We start from the raw sequence: 25469 nt of genomic DNA on the forward strand, positions 1-25469 counted from the left end.
CCCCAGAGCACAACCAAACCCTCAGCTTACACTGAAATGACAATGTTGCATAATATTCCAAAGTCAGCTATTCTCTTCATGCCTCATATCCTTTTAATGTCTGCTAGTGTTCCCCACTGAAGCTCTGTTCTTCATTAAATATATGGATGTTTAGAATACACAGAGGAAGAGAGAGCAGAAGATTTGGATGGGGTTTTCCCCTCTTTTTCTCTTTTTCTTTGACTTATCTAAGCCCTATCTTTCCTGAAAGTATTTTTCACTCTGCTCTCTGAAAATCAAATTTCTTGTTTCCTAAGCTTCCCTATGAACTCAAACTTCTCACAAAAATTTTCTGTCTCCAATTTTTTGGTCTCAAATAAATCTTTAACAAGAATAATCTTTTTACTTAAACTTTTTCCAAAAGAAGTTATTTTGTTTTATGTCTCATAAGCCATTTGGCAATATCAATCACTCACTCATTGCCCAGCTCTGCCAGTAACCTACATCCTTATCAGGCTCCCAAGGTCACTTGAAAATTTTCAACTAGGCAACAAAATTTCTCTATACCTAAAATGCCAGCATTGTCTTGACAGCTTGACCACCTTAATTCCATTAAACTGGGCTTCCATCTCCTTATGCCATTTATATTTGCAATCATAGCCTTTCTTTTTAGTGCCCAGAACCACTTAACTCCTGCTTTACTTTTTTACAACTCGATAGTAGCATCCTTGCTGTTCCCTAAATTTGACAAGCTTATTCTCAACACTGTGCCTTTGTACAGGCTCTCTTTTCTCTGGAATATATGTGTCAGTCAGGATGATTTTAGTTGCAAGTAATGGAAAAAATGCAAATTGTCTTAAACAATAGGACATATAATATAATGTAAATGAAATTTCAGGGAGATCAGGCTTTATGGTTTATTGACCCAGAGCTCAACAATGTAATAAAGTTCTTAAGTTCTTTCCATTGTTGAGTTCAATCATCCTTTATGCTGGCTGCATTCTAAATACGGTCTTCATGTTCTGAGAACGTCTGCCAGTTGGAATTATGATGAGATGCTTTCTCGTTGACATCTAGAGTTGGATTCTTTCACCCTCCAGAAGAGTGATTGACTTCCCTTCCAAGAAACCTTCATAAAGCTGCCTTTTCATCTTATTCTCCAAGTGGTGGCAGGGGGAGACATATCACCATCCCTAAATCAGTAACTGAATCAGTAACGTGGAAAGGCAGAAGGGATTACTTTACTTGGTCAACAGTAATTAGAATCTAACTTTAAATCTAGGGATGGGGGTTGGTAAGACATTTATGTATATGGCTAAATGAGAGTTCCCTATTCATCTAACATGATACAGGGACTGAGTTCAAAGAATCTATAAAAAAGAATATTTCCTAAGATCCTTATAGCAGTGATTTGTAAACCTCATTTTTGTTTGAGAAATATGTTCTCCAAATAAATACTATGCAGGGGAAAGTAGTCGAAAGATATTAAAGCAGGGCTCTCTTTCTTGCAGAAGATAGGAGTTAGTGATGTTTCCACACCCACCTAGGAAGCTTCTAAATGTAAACTTGCATCTCTGGAGAAGTCCTGGATGTCTCCAGGTGCATAATTTGAAAATTGCTATCTTAGATTGTTTCTTGAGTGATGCTCAATTATCTCAGCCAGGTTAGTAAGTGTAGCTGATTGCTAATATGAAAATTATGGGCCAGATATGGTGGCTCATGCCTATAATCCCAGCACACTGGGAGGCTGAAGTAGAAGGATTGCTTGTGGCCAAGAGTTCAAGAACAGCTTGGACAACAAAGCAAGACATTGTCTCTACAGATATTGTTTTAAAAATCAGTCAGGCATGGTGGTGTGCACCTGTAGTCCTAGCTACTCTGGAGGCTAAGGAGGACTCCTGAGCCCAAGAGTCCAAGGCTATAGTGAGTTACTACTGCACCACTGCACTCCAGTCTGGGCAGCAAAGTGAGATTTTGTCACTTAAAGAAAAAAAAAAAGAGAAAGAAAGAAAAGTAAATTATATCTAAAGTTCCTTGTTTCCTTGTTATTGATTGAATAAAATCTATTATTCTAAATATCAGGAATGCTTCATCATCGCTGATATTTAAGTATGAAAATGAAGAAGCTAATTGTGATTCTACTTCACATACAGCACTTTTTTTTTTTTTTTTTTTTGAGACGGAGTCTTGCTCTGTCACCCAGGCTGGAGTGCAGTGGCGCAATCTCGGCTCACTGCAAGCTTCGCCTCCCGGAGCACTTTTTAACTCTACAAAAAGACAAATATCAGGACTGCATATAAAGTCCATATATTTTTCATGAAGATGTATTCATCTACATAAAAATCAAACCTAGAGTTAGTTTGCTTATGCTAGGAAATGGCTTAACACACACAAAAAAGTCTTCATTAGACTATTTCATTTAGAACCACTATCTAGATCTTGTTGGAGTATGTTTATTACTACTAGAGTTTTTTTTTTTCATAACCAAATCAACTACTATATTGAGCCTGAAAGACTCATTTACATGTTAAGTTACTTACATTTTGGATTCTTAACATTTTGATTAAAAGTTTAAAGACCAAATCTGCGAGCACCTACATTTATCTGAACCATGCATTTCCACTGTTCCTTTATTGACTGAGTTATGGGAAAGAGGGATAATAAATGTCAGTATTTTTAGTAATCAGGTCATACTCCCTACAAGGACATTGTTTTTCTAGAAGAATAGTCAGAGATCAGCCACATGGAGGATTTCATAAAGTGCATTAAACTCAGATATCTGAATTGACTTTTTGTGAGCTAGCAAGTCTTGATACTGCCTGCTAATCTCTTATCAGGGACAACTACTGTGTTGTAAGAATAAAGTAAGCAGTAGAATTATTACGCTTATGAAAACAACTGGTTTCCATTTCTTGGACTTCAAAAGCTGTGCAGAACTTCTGCTCTACTCAAGTTACTGCAGAGTCCCTGGATAGAAGTAAAACTAAGATTATATTTCAGAGGACCAAACTCTCAATTTGGTTGTTGTTAGTGGTGTATATTTTTTATTGTTGTTTATCGTAAACAAAGTCAATAAGAAAAAATAAAATTCTGGGCATGTGTGCCACATTTCTCATCTTTTTGTTCATAGCACTCATCATTAATCAGAGCTGGCCCCTTTTGTTGCATCTATTTTCCTGATTTAATACATTAAACATAAATTTAAAAGTGAGATGATTTTGAAAGATATAATGTGTAAGACAGACAAAACAATAACTGTATAAACCAAATAGCATAAAAGAGGATGGATTGCCATTAAAATAAATGAGCATTTAAAAACTAAAGAAAGAGACATAAGGAAAGCATGAGAAAAGAACAAAAGTTCATAAGATTAACATATTGCTTCCCTTAAGAAACTAAGGTTTAGTTTGGGTGCAACGGCTCATGCCTGTAATCCCTTCACTTTAGGAGGCTGAGGTGGGAGGATTGCTTGAGGCCAGGAGTTAGAGACCAGCCTAGGCATCATAGCTAAACTTCCATCTCTCCATAAAAAAAGGAACTAAGGTTTAAATGAATGTATAATACAAAAATGAATAAAAGTAAAGAAAAATGGGAAAAAAAAAAGACTGGATGTTAAGGAAAAAGTAGAATCTTCTTGAATAAGTTTATCAAATGACATAGAATAAGCAAAATAAACAGCTGAAAATAAATGAGATAACTGATGAAATGATAAAGTTTTAGAAGTCAAATATAGTTCAGAGAGTGGAGAGTAGGAATGCAATTTAATTACTAATGAATGATAGACTAGCTGATATATCACAAATTCAGGCTGACAACTACAAATGGCCCTTACGTTTCACAGTAACATAAGTCTCTCTCTAGTCAGTTTTCCACTAGTACACTCTGCAAATGTCAATGCCTCCACTGAACCTTGTGATTATTTAGCCTAGAATGCTAGGGAGCACTGTTCTCATGAAAACTTGCTTGAATGGCAACTCCTAGAGGTCAGTGCGCACAGCCTGCTCATCTGTGCGTGGCTGCCCTGCCTTCCATGATGTTTTCAAATCCCCTCCGCTCTCCTCTGCAGTCTGAGCACTGGTGCCATCTCTTCAGTCATTTTCAGCAGCAGATAACTTTACCTTCTTCTTTTTTTTTTTTTTGAGACGAAGTCTTCCTTTGTCGGCGGGAGCGCAGTGGCGCTATCTCGGTTCACTCTGCTTCCCGTGTTCAAGTGATTCTCCTTCCTCAGCCTCCAGAGTAGCTGGAACTACAGGCGCACGCCACCACCCCCAGCTAATTTTTTTGTATTTTTGGTAGAAACGGGGTTTCACCATCTTGGCCAGGCTGATCTCAAACTCCTGACCTCAAGTGATTCACCCGCCTTGGCCTCCCAAAGTGCTGGGATTACAGGCATGAGCCACCACACCCGGCCTTAACTTCTTTTTATGACAGATAGAAAACAGCAAATGGAACTACATCAAAATTCTGCCACCAAGTCCACAAATACTTTTGCACCTGTCTCCATCCTTTCCCATCATTCTGCAGATGAAAATATTCTCTTAATTCTTGTCTAGAGAGAGTTACTCCACCATCAAGTATCCCCTTTTTCTCAATGTCTTCATAATGTATCCATTTATGATTTTTATTATAAGAACTTAATTGCATCAAAATCCTCTCTCTTCATCTTTATCATCCTCCAGCTTCTGTCCCACTCTCCACATCTTCATGACAATTTTTCTCAAAAAGGCTTGCCATTTCTACTCACAGTAAATGCCCTTCAATCTGCTGTAACTTAGGTTGCTAGGGAATTCTATGTTACTAAACACAGGGAGTACTTTTCTTGCCTAAGCTGAGTGAGCGTAAGTGACATGTCTAGGTTCCAACATCCTTAAAAAGAAAGAAGCAAGCTCTTCATTTCCCTTTCATTTAGTCTGAAATGCATTCATGATGGCACAGGCTGGAGTAGTCACTGTAATAAAACTTTGCCCAGAGATAAAACCTTGAGTTGAAATTAACAGACTTGCCTGGCCAGCCCTGTACCACCTTCTTCTGTATTGCCAAAGAAGATAGAAATGGTTTTCTGTCTTATTTAAACCATTGTGTTTGGAATTATTTTCATTGTGTCAGCTTAAACTAAACCTTGACTAATATACTATATTGTTGATGACTCTCAAATCTATCTCTCCATTTTAATCTATAAATTCTTATATTTAATGACTTAATTGATGTGTCTCAGACACAAAAATAAATAAATCCAAATTTTTAACTTTTGATCTCCATCTGCAAACTTGATTTTTATCTGGTTTCCTGGTCTCTGATACTGACACCATCAACTACTGCTCTTGGAGTCGTTTGGACCCCTCCCAATTCATCATATACTTGCTCTCATCCACATCCAATCCCTTTCTGTTGATCTGCTTTACAAATGTATCAGTCGTCTATTTCTCTTTATTTTCACCACCATCAGCATAGTCAATCCTCTCTCACCTGACTCTTCCAAAGTCCTTACTATGATCTACAAGGGCCTACATAATGCAATGCTTCATGTTACTGAGTCTTTTCAGAGGACACTCTATGTTCTTTCCATGCCAGCTCTCCTGAGCTTTTCTCATTTACTCACTACTATTGGACTGTTTGTCCTCTCAAAGCCTTTGCACACACTTCTGCCCAGAACACTCTTTTCTCCTTGTGTAAGTAAGTGCTACTCCTAGGTAGGTGCTACACTTCATGACTCAACATCACTTTCTAAGGGGAAACACTTCCTGAACTCCCAGGCGGGGGGCTAGGATGGGTTTTCCTGTTCTATACTCCTGTGGTCTACTGAAAATCTAGGTGTTTGTTTGTTTGAGATGGAGTCTCGCTCTGTCACCCAGGCTGGAGTGCAGTGGCGTGATCTTGGCTCACTGCAACCTCTACCTCCCGGGTTCAAGCGATTCTCCTGCCTCAGCCTCCTGAGTAGCTGGGATTACAGGCGCATACCACCATGTCTGGCTAATTTTTTTGTATTTTCACTAGAGATGGGGTTTCACTATGTTGGTCAGGCTGGTCTTGAGCTCCTGACCTAGTGATCTGCCCGCCTTGGACTCCAAAAGTGCTGGGTTTACAGGCATGTGCCACTGCACCTGGCCTGAAAAATCTAGTTTTAAATATTAAACTTGTCATAATTTAATTATTTATGTACTTGAAGTAATTGCGTATCCCATTTTCCTACCTAGAGTGACAGAACCATGTCTCTAAGCCCGCACTTGAGATCAGACACAGTTCCTTGTACATACTTTAGGTACTCAATGGCAAATTTTGACTTCTGATTTTAAAAATAATAAAGAACGGAAAGTTCTAAAGTATTTTAAATTTTAGGGTTTATTTCAAGTATGTTTCACTGAGGCTTAAGAGACCTTATTAATTATTATGTACTGATACAATGAATTGCACTCACTCCCCCACTTGTTTAGTAAAAGGAAATATCCTGGTTTATACATTTGAGACTATGGAACAAAAAATTATTTTTAGAATTTCTCTTCTAAAAGTAAAAATGCTGATGCAAACTTTGTCATCAAAAACACAACAAATGAGTTATGAGTAAGAATGAAAAATACCAGATGAGAGAGAATGCAGTAGGGACAAATCTATGTAAGACTAGCATTTGCTCTTTCAGTGTGACCTGATAGTTTTCCTCCAGTCACTTAATTTGGCAAGGCAAGTGAGCAGTGAGCATAGTGTGATTTTTTTAAAAATCCTATCTATTTCTCCAGTTTGGCTTTTCAAATAAGGGTACCAGTTGCTATTTTGTTGTTGTTTTTGTAGTTGTTTATCTCATCTACTTTACACAACTGGATGTCTGGGCTCAATGCCAAACTCTGAAATCTAAAATGGCTGTGGTGTGACTCTTTTATATTCAGAATTCTCTACCCTACAATTTTTAATATATTTGTGTCAGCCTGGCCATCTAATAAATTAAAAAATCCCATTATACTGTTGGTGAGCCCCTATTTTTTGATCTAATTACTTTGCGTTGAATAGTTAAGACATATTCTCATTTGAGAATAACCCTTTTCAATTTTTTTGTATTAAAGAAGTATCTGTCTAATTTTTTGTTTTGTTTTGTTTTTTTGTTGAGACAGTCTCACTCTGTCAACCAAACTGGAGTGCAGTGGCGTGATCTCGGCTCACCACAACCCTGCCTCTTAGGCTCAAGCAATTCTCCTGCCTCAGCCTCCCAAGTAGCTGAGATTACAGGCACATGCTGCTACCACCCGGATAACTTTTTGTATTTTTAGTAGAGATGGGGTTTCACCATGTTGGCCAGGCTGGTCTTGAACTCCTGACCTCAAATGATCCACTCGCCTCAGCCTCCCAAAGTGCTGGAATTACAGGCATGAGCCACCGCACCTGGTCTGTCTAAATATTTTATAACAATCCTCCGAAAAGAGCTCTACCACCATGACTTGCACAGTTAAGTTGATGTGTATGTATATTGAATATATTTAATTCTATTTATTCATTTAACTTAAAGAAGCAACGACTTCAAAGGTCACTAAAAATTACACGAAAATCTAAAATGTCATAGGAAAATTTCCTTTTAAAAGAAGAGTGCTAACTCTGAAAGAATAGTGAAAGTGGTTTAAATTATTTATCTTCCAAGAATAGGACCTTTGGATATCCCAAGATAAAAGTTATATTAATAGTTCTTTCATTCGATCAATATCTCAACGTCATCGGCAGTTTGTTCTGTAACGGAAAAAAAAAAGCCTATTTCTTAAAGGACAGCAGCACAAAACAACTAAATAGAAGAAATCTGTGACAACTGAACACTTTAGGATTCAGACAAGTGATTGAGAGAACATAAGTAAGAAGGCTTGTAAACTATACACATACACACATGCACACATACAGAGTTTCATCTGTAAAAAGACAGCATCATCCACATTTATCTGACCATGCCATTACACAGATTGAAAACTGAGGTGAGGGTAGCACAACAGATAATTCTTTAAAAATGTAAATGTTAATTGAGTTTGAAGAATAAATGGTCTTTTTTGATATTTCTGCTTCATGGTTCTAACTGTTTCAGGTTTCATCCTGAGAGATACAGGGAAAATGAAACAGAAAATCCAATCATTGACATTCAAAGCAAGGTCTTCACTTCAGGGACTTACTCCTCCATATAGTATCATTTTTTATTTCAAACTATTTAAGTTCATTTGAGTTTTCTACATAGTAAATGGTGGATTATACAAATGCACAGAGAGCAAAGCTTTCTAGAATGTCTATCAACAAAATACAAGCCATAGTTGAGTATCAAAGTAATTGTAGGAACGATAACAGGTCAAAGTCAATCAAATCTGCATTGCTCTTCTCTGAGGTTTAGTCAGGAGCATTCTAGACCTCAGAAGATGGTACTCTTCAGCCAACCCAACTCCACTAATATAAAAAGAAAAAAATCGTATGTGTAATGCAAGATGGGGGGGGGGCCACTTAAATGTATGAAACTCAAGCTCATTTTTAAAAATAACTTCATTTTTCCTCTCATCCATACATCTTCTTAACCGAGATGTCAACAAATATAAATTGACTTACATAAGTTCATATCCTACAGCTTTCTCTAAGCACTCTGGATAGACTGATGTTAAGAAAATTTTTGAGATTAATTAAACTTTTGTTTGACCTCAACCAAAGGTAAAAATATCAAAAAGAAAATTAATTTACTCCAAGCCAAAAGAAGAAATTGTGGGTTTCTGCTCTATGTCTATGAAATAGAAATGCTAAAAACTATCTCCTGTTCCCTGTGCCTCAGAATGTAGCTTGATAAATCAGAAGAAAAAAATGGATGCAAAAATCTTCACAACCATAAAGAATAAAATAAATTCTAAGTGTTAGTATTGCTCCTCTTTTCAGAGACTTCATCCAACTTTAAGCATTATGATAAATGAAGGATAAAAAATGTGGTGTTATTGTTATTTATATGAACCTTTCACCAGCACAACTTGATTAATCAAAACTTCTTCAAGGAAATGTATTATTTTAATCATTTAATTAGATTTTTAAAATAGATTTTATGTTTAGAGCAGTTTTAGGTCCACAACAAAATCAAGCAAAAGGTACAGAGATTTTTAATATACAGCCTGGTCCGACACATGAATAGCCCACCTCGCCTCCTATTATCAACATCTCTCACCAAAGTGGTGCAGTTGTTAGAATTAATCAAACTACATTGGCATTTCACTATCATCCAAAGTTCATAGTTTACATCAAGTTTTGCCCTTGGTGTTGTATGGGTTTGGACAAATTTATGACATGTATACACTGTTATAGTATTATACAGAGTAATTTAACTTCCCTAAAAATCCTCTGTGTTTCACTTTTTTATTCCTCTCTTCTCCTTAATCCCTAGCAATTATTAATCATTTTACAGTTTGCATAGCTTTGCCTTTTCCAGAATGTCATGTAGTTGGAATCACGCATTAAGTAGCATTTACAGACCGCCTTCTTTCATTTAGTAATATGTATTTAAGTTTCCTCCACTTCTTTTCATGGCTTAATAGTTAATTTCTTGTCTTTTTTCTTTTTCTTTTTCTTTTTTTTTCTTTGAGACGGAGTCTAGCTCTGTCGCCAGGCTGGAGTGCAACGGCACCATCTCCACTCACTGCAACCTCTGCCTCCTGGGTTCAAGTAATTCTTCTGCTTCAGCCTTCTGAGTAGCTGGGATTACAGGCACACACCACCGCGCCCAGCTAATTTTTGTATGTTTAGTAGAGATGGGGTTTCACTGTATTGGCCAAGCTGGTCTCGAACTCCTGACCTCGTGATCTGCCCACTTCGGCCTCCCAAAGTGCTGGGATTACAAGCATGAGCCACCATGCCCAGGGATAGCTAATTTCTTTTATAGCATTGAATAATATTCCATTAGAAACTGGTTATATCACAGTTTATCTACTCACCTACTGAAGGACATCTTGGTTTTTTTAAAGTTTTAGTAATTGCAAATATAGCTGCTATAAAGATCCATATGCAAGTTTTTGTGTGGACATACGTTTTCAGCTTTTGTGGTGAAATACCAAGGAATGTGCCCACTGAATCATATGGTAACAGTATGTTTTTTTAATAATAAATTGCCAAGCTGTCAAATCAAAATGTCTGTAGAATTTTGCATTTGCACCAGCAGTGAATGAGAGTTCCTGTTGCTCCACATCTTTGCCAGCATTTGTTATTGTCGTATTTTGGCCATTCTAATGGGTATGTAGTAATATCTCAGTGTTGTTTTAATGTACATTTCCTGATGATATATCATAATGTGGAGCATCTTTTCAAATGTATATACATCTATAAGTCTGTTAAAAACACTGACCTATATTTTAATTGGGTTGTTTTCTTTTTGATGAGTTTTAAGAGTTCTTTACATATTTTGGATAATGGTCCTTTATCAGAAATGTCTTTTGGAAATATTTTTCTCCCAGTCCAAGGCTTATCTTTTACTTCTCTTCACAGTGCAGAGTTTTTAATTTTAATGAAATCCAGCTTATCCATTTTTAAAAAATGGATAGTGCCATTGGTATTGTACCTTAAAAGTCATCAGCAACCCCAAGGTTGAAGAACAGTTGACTATATTCTGGGGAGTCTATTTCTGAGTTTTCATTCTGTTCCATTGATCTATTTGTCTGTTATTTAGCCAGTTCTAGACTGTGTTTATTACTATAACCTTAAAGTAAAGCATAAGGTATTTTGGGTAGCATCTGTCCTCCAAATTTGTTTTCCAATATTGTTTTGGCCATTCTTGATCTTTTTCCTCTCCATATTAATTTCAGAATTAGTTGTCAATTTCCACAAAATAACCTGCTAGAATTTTGGTTGGGATGGCATTAAACCTATAGATTGAGTTGGGAAGAGTTAATATCTTGATGATATTGAGTCTGTAGCCATAAACATGGAATATCTCTCCATTTACTTAGTTCTTTGATTTCTTTCATGAAGTTTTATAATTTCCATGTATAGATTATATAAATATTTTGTTAGATTTATACCTAAGTACAGTTGGCTCTCTGTATCTGCAATTCTACATCCACAGATTCAAACAACTAAGGAAACTAGTCAGAAAAAATAAATACATAAAAAGTAATTAAACACTAAAAATGTAAATAATATGACAACCATTTAAAAGTAGCATTTACATCATATTATGTATTATAAATAATCTAGAGATGTTTTAAAGTATATGGTAAAATATATGTAGATTATATAAGGGACTTGAGCATCCATGAATTTTGGTATCCACAGAGGGACCTGAAACCAATCTCTCATGGACAGATACCAAGAGATGACTGTATTTCTTTTTGGGGGTAAGGGGTGCTAATGTAATTGATATTGTGTTTTTAATTTCAAATTTTACTTGTTCATTAGTGATGTATAGGAAAGCAATGGACTTTTGTATATTAACTTTGTATTCTGCAATTTTGCTATAATCACTTATTAGTTCCAGAAATTTCTTGGTTGATTCTTTTGGATTTTCTACATACTCATGACATCTGTGAGCAAAGGCAGTTTTATTTTTCTTTCCAATCTGTATATCTTTTATTTATTTTTATCTTACTGCAGAAGTTAGAGCTGCCATAATGAAGCTAAAAAGCAATTGTGAGAGGGGATATCCTTGACTTGTTCCTGATCTTAGTGGGAAAGTATTGACTTTCTCACCATGAACTATGATGATAACCATTAAGTATATTGTTTTTGGTAAATATTCTTTATTGAATTAAGAAAGTTCACCTCTATTACTAGTTTACTGAGAGCTTTCATATGAATTAGTTTGATTTTGTCAAATCCTTTTTCCACATCTATTGATATGATCACGTAATTTTTCCTCATTAGCCTATTAATGTAATGGATTACATTAATTGATTTTCAAACGTTGAACCAGTCTTGAACACCTGAGATAAATCCCACCTGGTTGTGGTTTATTACTCTTTTTATGCATGGTTGGATTTGATTTGCTAACACTGTGTTAAGGATTATCACATCTATGTTCATGTGAGATATTTATCTGTTTTTTTCTTTTCTTGTAATGTGTGTCTGGTTTTTTGCATTAGGGTATGCTGGCGTCATAGGCTGAGTTAGGAAGTTTTCCTCTGCTTCAACTGTCAGAACAAGACTATACAAAATCGGTGTAATTTCCATTTGAATAAGATTTTAATTTAATAGCTACCGTATTCATAATGTTATCATGCATAATTAATAATCAATATTTCCTTGTAACTAATTTGGTACAAATATTCTGATTCTGATAGTTTCTCCTAAAAAAGTAAATTGTAGAGATGGATTATTTAAATTGAAATATTCCTCCATCTATGGCAGTCATCAATTTCTCTAAATCTTATTTTAAGCATAATTTAAAACCTTGTATAGCTCATTTTAAAACTCATTGTTTGTAGTGGGCACTAGTCAATTTTTGGCTACCCAGCATTTGAATTATTTTTGCTGCATTTAGAAAATGGCCCATCATATGAGTCTTGCTGGAGAGCAGAGCCTACCCCAAACTATTGGACCTGAAATAATACACAATTGCTTTTCTGGCCTCTAACGTCTCAGCCAATAAGATGCATATTACACAGAAGCTAGAGACTCAAACATAATTTGAAGAGATTTCATTCAAGTGGCATGTGACCAACATATAATTCCTATAGGTCTTTGTGGCAACAGTGGCAAATATGATGTCACTATTCTGTGCCAGCAACATCAGAGGTAAAAGCTGTACAAGTCTTCAAAAGTGTTATCATCAAAGTCCTTCTTGCCCGTTTCTGCCGTACATGATTTTAACTGTGACTGTGTTTTTGTGATTCCCATATCACTCTTCCTTTTTTAATAGTCACTCATTTTGTTAGCAATACAATATCATTTTAACAAATTTCAGGCAGTTGGCCGGGCGTGGTGGCTCCCGCTTGTAATCCCAGCACTTTGGGAGGCCGAGGCGGGCGGATCACGAGGTCAGGAGATCGAGACCACAGTGAAACCCCGTCTCTACTAAAAATACAAAAATTAGCCAGGCGTGGTGGCAGGCACCGGTAGTCCCAGCTTCTCGGGAGGCTGAGGCAGGAGAATGGCGTGAACCCGGGAGGCGGAGCTTGCAGTGAGCCGAGATCTTGCCACTGCACTCCAGCCTGGGCAACAGAGCGAGACTCCGTCTCAAAAAAAAAAAAAAAAAAAAAAAACAAATTTCAGGCAGTCAAAGTTGATTGGTATTGCTGATACACTGTTAATACATAAACAAAGTAAAAAGAAATACACATTTTTTTTTTCAGAAAAATAAGATGCTAACTCTGAAGTAGGATATGTGAAAAGGAAAAATATAAAATTGAAAGGAAATATACAATGGCATAAAAAATCTGCTGTAACTAGTTGGCTACAGAATAACATAGAAACAATAATCATTTTTATTTATGAAGAACTATGTTCCAGATGCTGTGCCAAGTACTGTACTAACATCTCATCTAATTGTAAAAGCAAGCTATGAAGTAGTATTACAGGAGTTATTAAGACATTATTTGACCAGGCGCAGTGGCTCACACCTGTAATCCCAGTACTTTGGGAGGCCAAGATGGGCAGATCACCTGAGGTCAGGAGTTCGACACCAGCCTAGCCAACATGGCGAAACCCCGTCTCTACTAAAAAAATGCAAAAATTAGCTGGGGATGGTGGCATGCACCTGTAATCCCAGCTACTCAGGAGGCTGAGGCAGGAGAATTGCTTGAACCCAGGAGGTGGAGGTTGCAGTGAGCCAAGATCCACTGTACTGCAGCCTGGGTAACAGAGCAAGACCCTGTCTCCAAAAAAAAAAAAAAAAAAAATTATTTCAGGCAGCTGAAAAGGGTAAAAGAGTCAAAGAGTCCTCAGTAAGGCTTTTTCTTTTAATAAAAACATTTCTAACAGAAAGCGGCTAGAAAAAAAAACAGACTTGCAAGCATTGATTTGCAAGCCACAGGCTTGCATATGTAAATGCAGGCTGTCAAGAGTCAGGTCCACCCAATAAGGTGATTCCTGCTCCCTTCCTTTCCCTTCCCTCCCCTCCCCTCCTCTCCCCTCCGTTCCCCTTCCCTCTCCTTTCCTTTCCTCCTTTCTTTCTTTCTTTCTTTCTTCTTTCTTTCTTTTTTTTTTTTTTTTTAGAGTTTCGCTCTTGTCACCCAGGCTGGAATGCAGTGGTGCAATCTTGGCTCACTGCAACCTCCTCCTCCTGGGTTCAAGCGATTCTCCTGCCTCAGCCTCCTGAGTAGCTGGAATTGTAGGTGCACACCACCACGCCTGGCTAATTTTTGTATTTTTAGTAGAGATGGGGTTTCGCCATGTTGGCAAGGCTGGTCTCGAACTCCTGACCTCAGGTGATCCGCCCACCTCGGCCTATCAAAGTGCTGGGATTACAGGCATGAGCTACCACATCTAGCCTCCTGCTCCCTTTTCTTTGTCCCCACGTGTGCAGGTGTCATGGCACAGCCAGATAGAAGCCTCATTTGCATAATAAAAGGTTAGGGTTGGAGGGCCAGTCTTTTCGCTGGCTATGTGAATGACACACCTGGTCAAATCAATCCCCTATTTGCCCTGTTTGGGCCCTATGCAATCAGACACCACCTCCTCAAGCCTCCCAATATAACCAACTGCTTCCCCCCGTCCCCCAATGCCCCCCCACCCCCCACCTGTCCTCCTGCGCAAGGGGTGTTATTCCGTTTGGAGCCCTCCTCCCTCTGTGCCAGGGAGCTGTTCTCTTCCTTCTTGCATATTAAACTTTCTGCTCCTTAATCCACTCCATGTGTGGGTCCGTGTCACTAATTTTCTTGGTGTGAGACAAAGGACTTTGGGTGTTTCCCCAGACAATGGAGCCATTTCAGTAGGTTTTAATGTTGTAGATATAGGTGAGAAAACGAAGGCTTATAAAGGTCAAATAATTGTGTTTTGTCATACGGTGAGTATAAAGAACATATGTGAACACGATTCTACCTGATTCTAAAATCCAAGCTCTTAACCTTTATTTATAATACTACCACTGTGCGCTTACAGTTAAATTGTTTTTTTGTTTTTTGTTTTTTGGTTTTTTTTTGAGACAGAGTCTTGCTCTGTCGCCCAGGCTGGAGTGCAGTGGTGCAATCTCGGCTCACTGCAAGCTCCGCCTCCCGGGTTCACACCATTCTCCTGCCTCAGCCTCCCGAGAAGCTGGGACTACCGGTGCCTGCCACCACGTCCGGCTAATTTTTTTGTATTTTTAGTAGAGACGGGGTTTCACTGTGTTAGCCAGGATGGTCTTGATCTCCTGACCTCGTGATCCGCCCGCCTCGGCCTCCCAAAGTGCTGGGATTACATGCGTGAGCCATGCACCCGACCTTTATAGTTAAATTGTTAATCACTATGATTGTATATAGACAGGTTATTGTTACACTTATCAACAATAGTTATAACAACAAATCAAATACTAGAAATAAGACATTTAATTCAAGTTTTGGTTGAGGGTCCAGAATTTAAGTTATGTCCTCACAGAAAAAATTCGTTTCAATTCTCCAGACAGTCATTTTTGTATGTTCATTGGTAACTCTTGATAAAATAATACAGTATAGTGTATTAAAAAACAGTAAGGGGATAAACACTCTGTGGTTCCCCCTGTGTATGTGTTAATAAAATCTATATGCCTTTTCTCCAAAAGAAGTGAAAACAAAACAGTACATTGTAAGTTTTCGTAGAATAGATTTATGATGCAATAAAAAAGCAATTGAGTAAATTATTTATATTCTCCAGCTTAATACATACGTTGGTTTTACAGAAATACGTAAATTCTCAATCAATCAAAAGTTAGAAAATTTAAACATCACTCATTTTTCCTTGCTCTGTATGAAATGTCTCTCATCTTTTTTTTTTTTTTTTGAGACAGGATCTCACTCTGTTGCCCAGGCTGAAGTGCAGTGATGCAATCATAGATCACTGCAGCCTCAACCTCCTGAGCTCAAATGATCCTGCTGCTCCAGCCTCCCCAGTAGCTGGGACTACAGGCATGTGCTACTATGCCCAGCTAATTTTTTTATTTTTATTTTTTGTAGAGACAGGGTCTGACTAGGTTGCCCAGGCTAGCCTCAAACTCCTGGCCTCAAGTGATGCTCCCATCTTAGCCTTCTAAAAAGCTGGGATTATAGACATGAGCCACTGTGTCTGGCCCTCTTGCATCTTGATGTTATCTCCACACCCAGGCTCAGCATAGTGAAACACACAGAGTTGTTCTGCCTGTGGTTTCTGCCATCACTCAGCTTGATCCTGGAAAGTAGTCAGAAATGTCATATTTAAGACAAAACCAAAGTTAGAACTGTAGGTTTTGCCTCTGTTCTCCAGACTGCATAACTCTCTTGTCAACTCTTTCCTATATTTAAAATCAGCCAACCAAAATAGGCAGAATCATTCTTGGTAATACTGTTAGCAATCATGACTAGGGAACAAAGCCCTGCTACCTTAGAAAATCCAGCCCTTGCTGTGTGAGGAAGACCCTTCCCTTACAAGAGAGCACAAGTGCAAATATTCAAGGAATCTATTCCAATTAATCTTTATTACTGTAATGATTTTAGACTCATTATGTTGGAAAGAAGCCATGAAGAATGGAGTGGGGTATTGTCCTCACAGGGCCACAACAATAACTGAGGGTGAAGGCTCAGGTTCCCTGGAGAGATCAGACTGGAGAGGTTCAAAGCCAACTGATCCCCAGTGACAAAGGGACAGAAACCATTGACCCTTGTAATTTATATTTAGCATTCCTAGTACATACAAATGTGATAATCAGGTACGGAAGCTAAAAACATATTTTCCCTTTTTCTAAAAGAAAAAGATGAATGCTATCATATACAAATTATGGTAGGTTTCCCAAATATCAATTTTTTAAACATCTTTTTCTAAGGAACATTTATCACAATTTCCAAAACATTATTTTTTTTTTGTTCATATGCTTTGAATGTAATCTATATTTGGATGCGCAAAATGCATTACCTTAATGCTGCCTCCTGAGTAATAAATCTTCAGAATCAGCCACATGAATATAAGAAATAAATGAGTTTGGGTTTTTTTGGTTTTCGCTTTTTTGCTCTATAATCAAATCTTGTTTAATTTTGGTACTTAACCATTAACCTTATTCAACAGACATGAATGTTATTGACACAGATGTTTAAAAAGTCAAATTCATCTTTAAAGGGCAAAGTTTGGTTGCCACGAACACTATCCAATAAAAAGAATCCTAGATGTGAAGAGAAATCCACAGGTGGCACCAGGAAAACGATTGTTGCATATACGGTTTTTGTTCAGCTACATTTGAAGACTATTTCCTAAACCGAAATGGTTGGGGTTGAAAACACATGTACCTAGAAATTATGCTACATGTATTCATAAGGACTGTATCATGAACATGAAAATCAACAGAATGGCCATTAACATGTCTGACTCCAAAAGATAACCAGTGTCATCTATCATATTGTAATGATGTTTATATCACCTGAGAGTTTTTCCAATAAGTCTTAGAATGAGAGGAGTCCTTTAGGAGAGGACTTTCCTCTCTGTGTTCTTAGAAATCTGTCCTCTCCAACTGGTAAACTTCACATTCATTGTTTAGTTGTTACAAATTAATTTTGCTACTTGTCATTTCGGAGTTTTCTTTTCTTACAGGCATTTGAAGCATCTAGTGTTTAATTTTCTTATCAAACAGTCACACATATAAACCTATTTATTCTGTCTCAAATCTTTGTTTTCTATATTTAATATATGAATGAGTATGAGTGTGTATGCATGTGTGTTTGGGCAGGTGAGTAGGTGGTTGTGTGTGTGATGGTACTTTTATGTGATAAATATAAGCTTCTAAAGGGAAATGTTCTGACTCATAAAATTTATCATTACAGGGATTTCAAATTCTATTTCTTGGTATGCCTTTCTGAATCTATAAATTGTTAAAATCTATTTAATGTTTTTGCAAGAGAATACATTTTCTGCTACTTTTCTTTGTTGCAGAAATAACTTACCACTTCAAGCATAGTTTTCCTGTGTTTCTGTTTGTTTAGGTTTAGGGCTTGGGTGGGAGTTCCTTGTATTGTGTGGTTTTCTAAGAGCAGAAGATAATGTTTTTGTATAGTTCTATTAAACTGCAATCAAGAACTCTATGGTATGAGTAAAATTTGAAGGTGATTCTAATTCAGTTCTTTATGTAATCAAATTCCAATGTCACCACATTTGAGTAATCCAACTTACTGTTTTTTTCATGGTGAGTTGAATTAATATTGAATTGATGATACATAATTCTGATTTCTTTTTAGCTATGAAAAAGGACTTTCAATTTTTCTGCCATTCTTCATGTGCAATGACCAAGTCTTTTCTTCACTCTGATCAATTTCTCCAGCCACATTTTAGCATAGGCCCTGCTTAGGATATAGTTTGCATAAATCAACCTTCTTCTCTGAGTGAGAGAATAGAAGTCCTTAACTGGAAGAATTAAAACAAAACAAAACACCTGAAATCAGGCCTCTTTTTCATATATTAGAATAAATGGGTAGGAGTGGCTGAAGATTACTGCTGTCTCATCACTAATTCCATTGAGTTGGTCAATAGTGGCAAATTAATTTTCACAAAGAAACAATTTTCTCACTTATTTTCTCATTTGTATCCACACTATGGCATTGATATAGCTCAGGCCTCTAACATCTCTCATCTTGGCTAATGCAAAAATTGCCTCATTGGTATCTCTTCTTCCAGCCATGCTCCAGCCACCCACACTTTGGCAGTGGCCCACTCCATTTCCATCATCAACACAGCTGTCAGAAGAATCTCCCTAATGTAAATCTAAAAGCACTAATGACTACCATATATCAAATACTTGCTATGAGCTTTATCTACCTTTCCCAAATTCTCCAAATAGCCCCTCAAAGTAGTAATTGTTATCTTATTCTACAGACAATAATGCCAAATTTAGAGAGGATGGTTAAATTTTCTGAGATTGTACATCTAGTAAATAGAGAAGCTGGCATTTGAACACAGGTCTGTTACATCCAAAAGCCACACTCATTACACTACACTAGGGTCCATCTATTACTTTCCAGCCTCATCAGCTGCCATTTTCCTCCTCATACAGTGACTTTTAGCAATTTATATTTTTTAATTTATTATTCCCTCTCATATTTCTTTTCTTTTTGACCACAGTGCCCTTTCCTCATTTTTGTCGGAAGATAAGGATATGGAAAAAAATAATGAAATGGTGTGATTTTCCTAGGGCTTCTGTAACAAACTGGGTGACATAAAACAACGGAAATTTTATTATCTCTCAGTTCTAGAGGTTAAAAGTCCAAAATCAAGGTGTTGGCAGAGGCATGCTATCTCTCTGCCTGCTTCTGGACTTTGCCAGCAACCCTGGGCATTCTTTGATTTGCATTTGTATAACTCTAATTGTTGCCTCTGTCATCATGGTGCCATCTTCCTTCAGTGTGTCTTTGTGTTTCCACGCACTTCTTTTTTTTTTTAAGTTCTGGGATACATATACAGGATATGCAGGTTTCTTACATAGGTAAACATGTGCCATGATGGTTTGCTGCACCTATCAACCCATCACCTAGGTATTAAGCCCAGCATATATTAGCTGTTTTTCCTGATGCTCTCCCTCCCCTACCGCCACCCCCAACAGACCCCAGTGTGTGTTATTCCCCTCCCTGTGTCCATGTGTTCACATTGTTCAGCTCCCACTTACAAGTGATAATGTGCGGTGTTTGGTTTTCTGCTCCTGCATTAGTCTGCTGGGGAAAATGGCTTCCAGCTCCATTCGCGTGCAGGCAAAGGACATGATCTTGTTCCTTTTTATGGCTACATAGTATCCCATGGTGTATATGTGCCACATTTTCTTTATCCAGTCTATCATTGTTGGGCATTTGGGTTGATTCCATGTCTTTGCTATTGTGAATAGTACTGCAATGAACATATCCATGCATGTATCTTTATAATGGTCTCTTCTCTTCTTATAAAACCATCAGTCATATTGGATTAAGGGCCCACCCTATTTCAGCATACGCTTATCTTAAATTGCATTTTAGGTACATCTGCAAAGACCTTATTTCCAAATAAGGTCACCTTCATAGGTACCAGGAATTAGGACTTCAACATGTTTCTGGGGACACAACTCAACCTACCATAAATGGTAACAGACACTAATAATTTTAAAACAACAAATTATTGTTGACATGTGACTAACAAATTCACACTAACTGTCAGCTGCTAAAACTTAGTTGAAGTATTACTTCCCCTTAAGCAACTTCCCTTATACCTCCTCTCCATCTCACATTTTAGGCAGAGATAGATGTCTCCTCCTTAATGCTGCACGTCCTTATAATATTTCTACCATAATATTAAGACATGTTATAATTATTTATGTGCCAATATCTCCCCCTCCAGAATATGAAATCAGAGAATCTGTCTTATTCAGCTTTTTAGCCTTAGCACATCACATCATGACTAGCATGCAGCAGACATTCACTGTATAGTTGCTTTATTAAATTTATTATCTGACACATTGTCAAATTGATAGATATCATAATGCCAACAGGTTTCCATTTATTGTGTACTTTTTATATAGCCAGGCATTATCTAAGTATCAAGAATTATGAAAAGTCTGAGATTATTTTTTTTCAGCCAGTTAGCCTGCCATTGTTTTATAGATGCTGGCAGAAAAGAATAGACTTCAGGGTCACAGATGAAGGACTTTATTATTTATAGCAGAGCAGGAAGCATGAGCCTCAAGTTTGCATCTATTCTTTACCTACCGGGATCTCCAGGGGCGTTATACTCACATGGGTGCTGCTCATAGAGTGGATTTGTATCACAGCTAAGGAACTCCAAGTTAGGACACTCCAATGTTTTAAAGAGGGTTGCTAGCAAACTTGCCTAACCTTTGTCCTAGAGGGCAATACCATCTTAATAAAGACAATATTCCTGACCTCTGCCCTGATGGGAGACATTATCTCTGTCTTCCAAGGCTGTTTCCTATACAAACATCATTAAAAAGATAGTCCAGAGCAAAAGTTAATACAAGACATGCAGAAAGGCCCTGAATTGTCTCCCAACAATAAGTGTTTTATATCCATCAATTCACTTTCTCTTTACTTATCATATTTCAAAACCCTTTCTAGATAAGCAAGCTAATGCAATTATCTCATGACATAGATAGTAAGTTGTGTGACACTTAGTAATTTCATGGGTTTCCTTTGATTTTTTGTTCAGGATGTCAGAAAATCGTTACATCTCACTGTTTTCATTTCATGAATGTGTAGTGCTGGGAACTGTTTCATGTTATTTTATCCTCTTCAAAACAACTCTAAAATACAAGTATGCTAGGAATGAAATCTGTGCCTACCTCATTAAGGTGGTACCAATATTAAATGTGTTAATAAAAGGAAAGCACTTTCTGTAGTGTCTGGCATTGGTTAAGTGCTCAATAAATCATAGATACTATTTTATAGATTGTTAAATGGGGGCATAGAATGATTAGATGCTCATACAAAGTGACAAATTTATAAGTATCAAAGGTGAGATTTGAATAAATGTCTAACTTCAGACTCTCCTAACAACAATATGATAGTGTTACTCCTTATACTTGTTATCCTCCTCTTCATGCTGTCTCACACCAGCTCTTCTGTACAATGCTTCATTCCTCTGATAAACTTTCTATCCTGGTTCTAGTTCCCTTTCATTTTCGACCATTCACACTGCTTTGTGGATCTCAGTGTAATGATGCCTCTCTGGAAGTCAGATTCTTAGCCTCCACTGACTCTCTCATCTCCACTGAGCATCTCCAGGGAGGCAGATATGGCATACCATATGCTGGACACTTACACAACTTTCCAAGTCTTCATACCCTTTGTTAGAAAAGGCTTTCAAATGCAGTGATTCTCAAGCTCCTGGGTGCAGCCTCTGTGTGGTATGAAATACATAGACTGTATCAGAAACAGTAATGAAATAGACTGAAATGAGACAGAACTGAATAAAATGGACAATATTAGAGTACATCACACATGAGAAAGGTAAATAATGTCCTTGTGTGTGTCTGTGTGTGTACATGCGCTACCTGGTCCCAATAGAAATTGTCAAAGGTTTGAAAGCCACTTCTTCAGTAAAATTACATATGCAGAAATCTGCCTACTGGTAAAACCTCTTCACTCTAGAATCTAAATATCTGATCTAAATATTTTATTATTATTTATTATTATTATATTTCCTTTTCAAACTCTTTTTAGGCTATGGTAGACAACTTGCCATCAAATTACTATCAACTACATTACTCTAACCTATTTTTCCCCCAGTGTTGTTGCCCACTGGCAATTTTTCCAGTAGGCAGTCTTCCTGATAGCATTTTAGAGTCATGCACATATCTCCAACATCCTACATGATCAAGGAATATCGATTGAGGTTCTAACACAATTAATCTGGCTCAACCATTATAACAGGGTCTTATTTAGTCTGAGAAGTATCTTAGTATTAATAAGAATAAGTCCATTTTCTTTTTTTCCTAGCTATAAACACATACAATGTTCATGCTAATAAAAAACTCTTCCCCAATGATGACCATATCTCTATGTTGTTCACACACAGTCTGCTTCTTATTGAATTTTCTTATAATGTACTCATATATTGGGATCTATCTTTCAAATACATTTCCTTAACTTTAATCAAGAATCAATTAGAAATTATTAATTAGTCTGTCATTTATCTGATTTTTTCAATGCAAATATCTCCTTTGATGGAAGACCCATATCTTCCAAACCGATATCTACCCCCCAAAAATGGGAGACTCAAAATAATGCAAGGTGTGGTGCCTACTCAAGAGCTCACAAAGCATCCTAGAAATGGAAACTTTATTAAAAATGAAAAAAAAGAGGGTTCACAAAACATAACACGTGAGACTCCATAATGGATAAAACTAAACACTTTGGTGGTGTTAGGAGCTGGATTATGTCTTCCCTCCAAATTCATGTCTTGAACTCTAACCCACAGTGCCTCAGTATGTGACTATATTTGGAGATAGTCTTTAAAGATGTTTCTAAGGTAAAATGGGGGTGATTAGTGTAGGCCCTAATCCAGTGTGGCTGGCGTATTTGTAAGAAGTGATTAGGACACAGACACACACAGCAGAAAGACAACGTGAAGACACAGAATGCAAATGGCCATCTATAAGCTAAGGAGAGAGACTTCAGAAGAAACCAACCCTGATGACGCCTTGATCTCGGACTTACAGCCTCCAGAATTGTGATAAATAGATAGATAATCATAATCAATATGTAGATACATAGTTTTTTTTTTAACAATTCACTACTGAATGTCATTAGGAGATACGTCAAATTGCAGAGTGAAGCAAGAAATTATGATGTATTCTCTTACAGAAGCCAAAAACAGAAATAAGGAGAATACCAATTTAAAATTCAAATTAAGTTTGGGGGATGATGCGTGCCCTGATGGGGCATGCTGAGCGAGCGAGGAGGCATGGAGTCACCACAGATCGCAGGATTTTTTGACCACGTGGACAATGTAAATTTGAATTCTAGATCCAAGTAAGAATAAGGAAGTGGCATCCAATCCTCTGAGTTCTGATCTCCCAGCCTTGGCCTACAAGTTTTTTTATTTGCTTTCCTGTTGTATCTTTGATACCATTTCCTAGAAGCTGCTCCATGATTTAACTTGAAATTCTGAAACGAAGATAGAGGAGGCAGTGGGAAAACTCGAAGAACTCACTGAGTCTGAAGTTCCACCAAAAACATCTAAACAAGAGACAGCGAAGGAGGAAGATGAATCTGTAGAACTGGAATCTCAAGTTCAGAAAGATGGTGTAGCGGATTCTACAGTTCTTTCTTCAATGCGCTGCTTGTTGATGGAGCTGAGAAGAGACTCTTCTGCGTCTCAGCATCCACAGAGAGTGACAAGCCTACAACTGGCCGAATTTATGAGAGTGACTCCTCTAATCACTGCATGCTTTCCCCTTCCTCTAGTGATCACCTGGCTGATTCAGACACGTTGTCTTCCGCAGAAGAGAATGAACCCTCTCAGGCAGAAATAGCGGTAGAAGGAAACCCTTCAGGAGTGTCTGGTGCCACAGTTGAGCGCAAGTCTAGGAGGTCCCGATCTGAAAGTGAAACATCCACTATGGCTGCCAAGAAAAACTGGCAATCCAGTGATAAACAGAATGGGTTAAAGGTCATCGGAGCCAAAAGCACAAGGAGAGGATCAGGCTATTGAGGCACAAACGGGAGGTTTCTGCAAGCAGTACAACCTGCTGCAGGACAGTAAGTAGTACCAGTGATAGTGACCTGACTTGTGACTTAAGCACAAGCTCATCCGATGATGATGAAGAGGTTTCAGGGAGCAGCAAGACAATCACTGCAGAGATACCAGATGGACCTCCAGTTGTAGCTCATTATGGTATGCCTGACACCAGCTCTGACACAGAAGTGTTAAAATGTGTACAATTTATCGGCGGCTGCAGTAGTTCAAGAGCACAATAATTCTATAGGCGGCCAGGACACAGGAACTACCTGGAGGACCAGCTGGCTTCTAGAGGAGCTGAATGCAGAGGCAGGTCATTTGCATCCAGGATTCCCAGCAAGTGACAAAATATCTGCCGGCAATGCACCACTCAATGAAGAAATTAATATTGCCTCTTCCGATAGTGAAGTAGAGATTGTGGGAGTTCAGGAACATGCAAGATGTGTTCATCCTCGAGGCGGTATGATTCAGAGTCCTTCTTCATGGAAGCATGGCTCGGGCACACAGTATCTTAGCACCAGGCAGACACAGTCATGGAACTGCTGTGATCCCCCAGCAGACTTGGGCTTCACCAGCAGAAGTTGTTGACTTTATCTTGGATGAGGATAGCAGGCGTAAATACCTACTGTGATACAATGTCACTGTGTTTCTCCTGCACTGTTCCCTTCCAATTCCTCATCTTTTTTGTGACATGGAAGTTCATTGTCATGGCTTCAGCTTCAGAAGCTGCTTGTGGCATTTGAAGGATTCAAACTCATGGAAAATTCCCTCCTTTCCTCCTTTTCTTAATTAAAAGAAGTCACTTAGGAAAAAACTGTAAATTAAATTTAAATAACCTGAAAAACAATGATGGGAGAAACTCCTAAATTTTTACCTTCTGGCATTCAATATAACACTTTTATCCATTTCAGCATCATATAGGCATTTAAAGGGAATTAAATATCTCTGGAACACAAGCAACAAAATTGAAAAAGTTAAACAATTTAATTAATAATGTATGAAATATACAAAGTTCAAAAAAATTATTGAGGCCAGGCACTGTGGCTCCTGCCTGTAATCCCAGCAGTTTGTGAGGCTAAGGCAGGAGGATCGCTGGAGGCCAGGGGTTTGAGACCAGCCTAGGCAACCTAGTGAGACCTTGTCTCTACAAAAAATAAAAATACATAAAAAATAAAATAGTTCTTGCCAAAAAAAAAGTATGGAAAAAAAAAAAACACAGTTTACATATTCTT

At 37.7% G+C, this 25469-nt stretch overlaps 2 protein-coding genes across 2 annotated transcripts in view; both read left to right on the forward strand.

The window, feature by feature from the left end:
- The window catches only part of GULP1 (GULP PTB domain containing engulfment adaptor 1), a 1103064-nt gene that overhangs the window by 696903 nt on the left and 380692 nt on the right, over positions 1-25469 (forward strand). The window lies entirely within an intron of this gene.
- LOC129488791 (protein ARK2N-like) lies at positions 14612-25015 on the forward strand. Its single transcript, XM_063645414.1, is given in 10 exon segments — positions 14612-14896; positions 17122-17250; positions 18697-18868; positions 20275-20462; positions 21612-21728; positions 23675-23876; positions 23879-24160; positions 24163-24428; positions 24430-24774; positions 24776-25015. Coding segments are annotated over 10 exon segments (2079 nt in total). The 3' UTR covers positions 24869-25015.

This window comes from Symphalangus syndactylus, chromosome 8, assembly GCF_028878055.3.
Source record: "Symphalangus syndactylus isolate Jambi chromosome 8, NHGRI_mSymSyn1-v2.1_pri, whole genome shotgun sequence".
Classification (NCBI taxonomy): Eukaryota; Metazoa; Chordata; class Mammalia; order Primates; family Hylobatidae; genus Symphalangus; species Symphalangus syndactylus.